A 6,783-nucleotide genomic window follows, 5' to 3' on the forward strand; every position below is an offset into this window, starting at 1 on the left:
TTCATTGGGGTAACTGGAACTAGAGTAATCTCTGTGGTGTTATTGGTTTGTTGGGGTAATTATGAGACAAATACCCCACTTTCCCCCAAATTGTCTCAGCTATAAAAGCAATCCTCAGCCCCACCCTCATAATTTACCCCCAATTCGTTCGCTGGAACCGAATTACCCCCTTTGAGATCCGACGCCCCCATCGAAGATCCGACGCCAAATCGCCCGCCGAGCTCCACCTCCGACCGCGGCCCCGCGCCATCCTCCAAGCTCGTTCGCCCCCTCCGCCATTGCCGTTCTCGAGCTCGTTCGCCGCCGTTCTCGAGCTCTTTCGCCGACTCCGCCGACGTCGTTCTCGAGCTCGAACGCCCGCTCCGCCAGCGCCGTCGTCGTTCTCGAGCCCGTTCGCCGAGCGCCATCTCCTCCGCCGCCTCTTGCGCACCCAGGTACGTGCTCTGAAATCATGTACTGGTTTCTCATTAGGGCTTTATTTATAAAATATCCCTCTTTACCTTATATTTGTAGTTTAAATTTCATTCGATACTAGACTTTGATGGCAAATTGAGTTCATAAAATCTCGGTGACATGGGTATAAATGAAATGTGTACATATTTTCAGTCCTAAGTTAAAGATTGTTGCGTTAATTGTTAATTTCTCCTCAGCCTGTCTGACAGGTAAATATATATTTTGAGTTCTCAATAATTGTTGCGTTAATTGTTAATTTCTCCTCAGCCTGTCTGACAGGTAAATATATATTTTGAGTTCTCAATATTATTAGATTGTGCACTTTGTCTCTTGAGCGCCTGTCTGACAGGTAAATATATATTTTGAGTTCTCAATATTATTAGATTGTGCACTTTGTCTCTTGAGTTATTCCTTTCTTCTTTGTGTTTTATGCTTCAGGAAATGCCCCGCTCACTGCTGTTCAACTTCTTTGGGTCAATATGATTATGGACACTCTGGGAGCACTTGTTCTGGCCACTGAACCACCAAACAATGACTTAATGAAGCGAATGCCGGTTGGGAGGAAAGGGAATTTTATAAGTAATGTGATGTGGAGGAATATCTTTGGACAGTCATTATATCAGTTTTTAGTTATGTGGTATCTCCAGACTCAAGGGAAAAGTATATTTGGGCTTGAGGAGCCTAGTGCTGATCTTACACGGAATACGCTTATATTCAATACATTCGTCTTCTGTCAGGTAATTTTGAAGCCTCGGAGCTTACTTCTAATAGGAGTTTAATTGTTTGGTTCTATTTATTATTGTTAGAGAAACAAGAATGTGTATAAAAAATGAAGATACAAACATGCCATGGGTTATATTTACATGTGATGCACATGCGATGACATTGAACTTTCAAATTTCTTATTGAATCCTAGCCTATAGCTGATTCTTTGAGATTGTGTATGCAGGTCTTCAATGAATTTAGCTCTAGAGACATGGAGAAGATAGATGTTTTTAAAGGCATATTGCAGAATTATGTGTTTGTGGGTGTTCTTTCTTGCACTGTCATCTTTCAGATAATAATTGTCCAGTTCCTTGGTGAATTCGCAAGCACTACGCCATTGACATTGTTACTGTGGTTCATCAGTGTGTTTATTGGCTTTCTTGGCATGCCTATTGCTGCTGTTGTGAAGATGATTACCGTTGGATCTAATTGAAGAAGATTTAACGTAGGAGAGTAGAACCGATATTTATGAGATAGATATCGAGCATTCAGTTCTCTACTTCAGTTTACTTTTCTGCTGTCATGAGTCAAAGCATGCGCAGCAATTGTTCACTGAATATGGTTGTATTTATGTATTTTCCTTTGATTATTTTCCATCTGTATTGGCTTGATTGGTTTTGTAATGTAGAAGTTATATGCCGGTAGATTATATTTGTAATAATTAAGATTTAAGTTAACGACTGAGACTTTATTTGTAATAATTGAGACTTTATCTGATGGAATTTGAAGAACACAACACTCTACACAAAGGAAACTTTTATTGATAGAACACTTGAGAATACAACACTTGTTCTTACAAGAACACCTCACTTTCACACAATTCCTTTATTTTGGTGGACACTCACACAAGGCTACACTACACACTCAAGCTCTCAAGCTCACTTCTTGCTTGCTTGCTTGCTTGCTTAAATGAGAGCACAAGACCCCTATTTATAGTTGTTTAAGAGGGCTAGGAAGTGTGTAGAAGAGTTAATCCTAGCCATACATTACTAAGAAGTTTCTAGAAGAATAAATACTAGCCATACACTTGTATCTTCCTAGAAACTTCATGGTAGATATTTTGTAGGATGTTACTAGAAAGAAGTTCTAGAAAGTTGTTCTAGAATAATCTAAGTTGGTGAGGAATTCTAATACTCCCCCTCATCACCAACTTTCATTTCTCTCAAGTCCAAGCTTCTTCTTAAGCTTCAAAAATGTCTCTGTCTTTAGTGGCTTGGTGAAGATGTCAGCGATTTGGTCTTCAGACTTGCAATATGACAGCATCACAGTCTTCTTTTTAACTTGATGTCGGATGAAATGATATCTTGTCTCTATGTGTTTGCTTCGTCCATGTGCTACCGGATTTTTGGCAAGTGCAATAGCTGACTTGTTGTCGATGAGAATCTCTGTCGGTGCTTCTTGTTGGTGTTGCAATTCCTTCATCAGACTCCTGAGCCATATTGCTTGACACGCACATGTCGATGCTGCTATGTATTCTGCTTCGCAACTTGATAGAGCGACGACAGACTGCTTCTTTGATGACCATGAGAATGTTGCTGATCCGATATTGAACATGTAGCCAGATGTGCTCTTTCTTTCATCTAAATCTCCACCATAATCGCTGTCGGTGTAGCCGACTAATCTTGAATCTGCACACTGTGTATAAAATAATCCTTGATCAATACTTCCTCGGACATACCTAAGAATTCTCTTGGCTGCTTTGAAATGCTCCTGTCTTGGCTCCTCCATATATCTGCTCACCAGTCCTACCGCGAACACTATGTCGGGCCTGGTGATGGTTAGGTAGCGCAAGCTCCCGACTAAACTCTTGTATAGAGTTGGATCAATATAGCTTCCTGGTGTGTCTCGCCTCAGCTTCACTCCGACTTCTGCAGGAGTTGCGACTGGATTGCAGTTGCTCATGTTGAACTTCTGAAGGATATCCTTTGCATACTTCTTCTGAGAGATGAAGATTCCTTTCTCTGATTGCGACACTTCTACTCCAAGAAAGTATGACATTTCTCCAATGTCAGTCATCTCGAACTCCTTGATCATATTCTTTTTGAACTCCTCGAACATTTTCGGATTGTTGCCGGTGAAGATCATGTCGTCCACGTAGAGACATACGATCATGATGTCTTCATCCTTCTTCTTGGTATAGAGAGAGTGCTCATACGGGCTCCGATGGAATCCGTTCTTCTGGAAGTATGCATCGATTCTGGCATTCCATGCTCTGGGCGCTTGCTTCAGTCCATACAATGCCTTCTTCAGCTTGTAGACTTTGTCTTCTTGATTCTTCACCTCGTACCCTGGTGGTTGCTTGATGTAGACTTCTTCTTCTAAGTAGCCGTTCAGGAATGCAGACTTCACGTCCATCTGGTAGATCTTCCACCGGTTCTGTGCTGCCAATGCGATAATGAGTCGGATGGTGTCGATCCTCGCGACTGGTGCGAACACTTCTTCATAGTCAACTCCTTCTCGCTGACTATAGCCTTTTGCAACAAGCCTGGCCTTGTACTTCTCGATTCCGCCATCTTGATTTGTCTTTGTCTTGTACACCCACTTTACTCCGATTGGTTTATGGCCTTCAGGTAAGGTAGTGAGCTCCCATGTGTCATTTCTCTTGATTGCCTCGATCTCGTCATCCATGGCTTTTCTCCACTTATCTTCTTGAGCAGCTTCTTCATAGCTGACCGGATCACATTCTGCAAACAAGCAGAATAGTGTGTAGTCATCCATCATCTCGACAGGCTCTGTATCGTCGTACAGATCTCTTAGGCTTCTCATCCTCCTTGTTGCTCCCCCTGAAGAGCTTCCTTCACTTGAGCTGGATGATGTCGGCGTTGATGTTGGGGTTGATGGAGCTGGACTATTAGGTGGACTTTGTTCTGGTCTTCCAACCTCCTGCAAGTCATCATCATTATCTTCAAAGAACATACCTTTAATATTTTTATCTTCATCGGTCCATTTCCAATAATCTTCTTCATCGAACTCCACGTCTCTTGAAATGATCATCTTCTTTGTAACTGGATTGTAGAGCTTGTATGCTTTTGTCCTCCTCTCGTACCCAACGAATATGCACTTTTCTCCTCGATCGTCCAACTTCTTTCTTTTCTGCTCCGGGATGTGTGCATATGCAATACACCCAAACACCTTCAGGTGGTTGACACTTGGCTTGATGTTGCTCCACATCTCCAATGGTGTCTTGAACTTGACGCTCTTTGTCGGACATCTGTTGAGGAGGTAAACTGCACAGTCCACGGCTTCAGCCCAGTAAGTCTTTGGCAGGTACTTGCTCTTCAACATGCTTCTGACCATATCAAGAATGGTACGATTCTTCCGCTCTGCTATGCCATTCTGCTGTGGTGTGTAGGCGGCAGTGAGTTGATGAATTATCCCGTACTGCTTGTTGAAATTGTTGAATGCCTTCGAAGTGTATTCTCCACCTCGATCTGATCGGAGCACTTTGATGTGGTACCCACTTTGCTTTTCTACCATCTCCTTGAATTCTTTGAATTTCTCCAGAGCTTCGGATTTCTCCTTCAGGAAATAAACCCAAGTTTTTCTGCTATAATCATCAATAAATGTGAGAAAATACCTGTTTCCTCCAAGAGAGATGACTTCAAATGGTCCTGCAATATCTGTGTGGACCAATTGTAGCAACTCTGTTGCTCTTCTTGACTTTCCAACTTCGAAACTTCTTCTATGTTGTTTGCCCTTCATACAGCCTTCACATAGCTGGTTCGGATGGTTGATTTGCGGCAATCCTTTTACCATTTTCTCCTTCCATAGAAGATTCAGGCCACTGAAAGCGAGATGCCCGAATCGTAGATGCCAGAGCCAAGTCTCGTCTTTTATGATTGACTTCAAGCACTTGACAGGGTCAGCATGAATATTTAAGGTAAACAGTCTATTTCTAGACATGTTCACCTTTGCAATAACTTCATTTTTATTTTTAATAGTGAGGGCAAGGTCTTTTAGATGTATATCATAGCCTCTTTCAAGGAGCTGGCCTAGGCTCAAAATATTATTTCGTAATGCTGGAACATAGTAGACATCAGAGATGTACCTGTTCTCGCCCGTCTTTGTCTGGATCATTATATTGCCCTTGCCTTTCACTGGAATCTTTGACTGATCTCCAAAGGTGACATCTCCTTGTACCGTCTCGTTCAGCTCGGTAAAAAACTCCTTGATGCCGCACATGTGGTTACTGGCACCTGAATCTAGATACCAGATATCTTTATTCTTGCTTTCGCTCTCCTGGTACGTCAACAGGACTGTTGAAGTGTCTGCCTGCTCCCTTTCTACAAAGTTGCTTCTTTCTGCCACTTGATTTGATTTCTCCCAACATTCGTAGCTGAGATGACCGTATCTCTTACATTTGTAACACTGTGGCTGAGATCTGTCCTCATGGTAACTTCTTCCTTGTCCTCGTCCTCGTGTGCCACGACCTCGTCCTCGATCGAATGATCGTTCACGATCTCTATTTCGATCTTGATTTTCATGGCCTCCTTGGTACTGTCTCCTACGACCTTGCTGGAAGTTTGAGCCACCTCGAAATGAGCCTCTGCCTCTGTAGCCTCCACGTCCTCTTCGACTATCTTCTTTGATAGTCATCTTACTCTGCAAGGCTTGTTCTAGATTCTCCGCTTGATTTGAACTAATGTTTATATCTTGTTCATAAGCTTGCAGAGAACCTTGCAGCTCATCAATAGATACTTCGGAAAGATCTTTAGACTCTTGTATTGCCGGAATAATATATTTGAATTTAGAGTCTAAAGTCCTAAGTATCTTCTCCATAATTCTTACATCATTAATTGCTTCTCCATTTCTCTTCATTTGATTTGTTATTGTCTGAACTCTACTAAAATAATCCGATATTGATTCTGTAGCTTTCATCTTCAAATTTTCAAATTCAACTCTTAATGCTTGGAGGCGTACCTTTTTGGCTCTTTCCGCACCTTGATAGGATTTTTGTAAAATCTCCCATGCTTCTTTAGAGGACAGGGCATTGGAAATCTTCTCAAACGCAGATTCATCTACGCCTTGGAATATTAGGAACAAAGCTTTTTTGTCTCTTTTTCTGACCTCCTTCAACTCACTCTTCTGAGTGGCGGTGAGAGTTGCTTCTGCTGCAGGTGACTCCGGTTCAGTGTAGCCATTCTCTACGAGATCCCACAAGTCTTGCGAGCCGAGCAAGACTTTCATCTGGATACTCCAGTTGTCGTAATTGGTCTTCATCAGCTTCGGAATCTGTGGCTGGATCATGTTCGCCATCTCGTACACGAGCACCTTCGATTGGCCCGGCTAGATCGAACTTTGCTCTGATACCACTTTGATGGAATTTGAAGAACACAACACTCTACACAAAGGAAACTTTTATTGATAGAACACTTGAGAATACAACACTTGTTCTTACAAGAACACCTCACTTTCACACAATTCCTTTATTTTGGTGGACACTCACACAAGGCTACACTACACACTCAAGCTCTCAAGCTCACTTCTTGCTTGCTTGCTTGCTTGCTTAAATGAGAGCACAAGACCCCTATTTATAGTTGTTTAAGAGGGCTAGGAAGTGTGTAG

The 6,783-nt window shown here is 42.2% G+C and overlaps 1 protein-coding gene across 1 annotated transcript; it reads left to right on the plus strand.

Annotated features, from left to right (window-relative positions):
- On the plus strand, window positions 247–1,949 carry LOC109829753 (calcium-transporting ATPase 1, chloroplastic-like). Its single transcript, XM_020396779.1, has 3 exons — window positions 247–434; window positions 892–1,190; window positions 1,403–1,949. Exons 2-3 carry the CDS (start codon window positions 933–935, stop codon window positions 1,649–1,651), a joined length of 507 nt encoding a protein of 168 aa, XP_020252368.1. The 5' UTR covers window positions 247–434; window positions 892–932; the 3' UTR covers window positions 1,652–1,949.

Source organism: Asparagus officinalis, chromosome 2 (genome assembly GCF_001876935.1).
Source record: "Asparagus officinalis chromosome 2, Aspof.V1, whole genome shotgun sequence".
NCBI classification, from domain to species: Eukaryota; Viridiplantae; Streptophyta; class Magnoliopsida; order Asparagales; family Asparagaceae; genus Asparagus; species Asparagus officinalis.

Excerpts from the sequence above, each read along its gene's own strand:
- LOC109829753 (XM_020396779.1), top strand. The coding sequence starts at position 933 with ATGATTATGGACACTCTGGGAGCACTTGTTCTGGCCACTGAACCACCA. Across the intron at positions 1,191-1,402 it reads ATACATTCGTCTTCTGTCAG|GTCTTCAATGAATTTAGCTC; the intron begins GTAATTTTGAAG and ends TTGTGTATGCAG.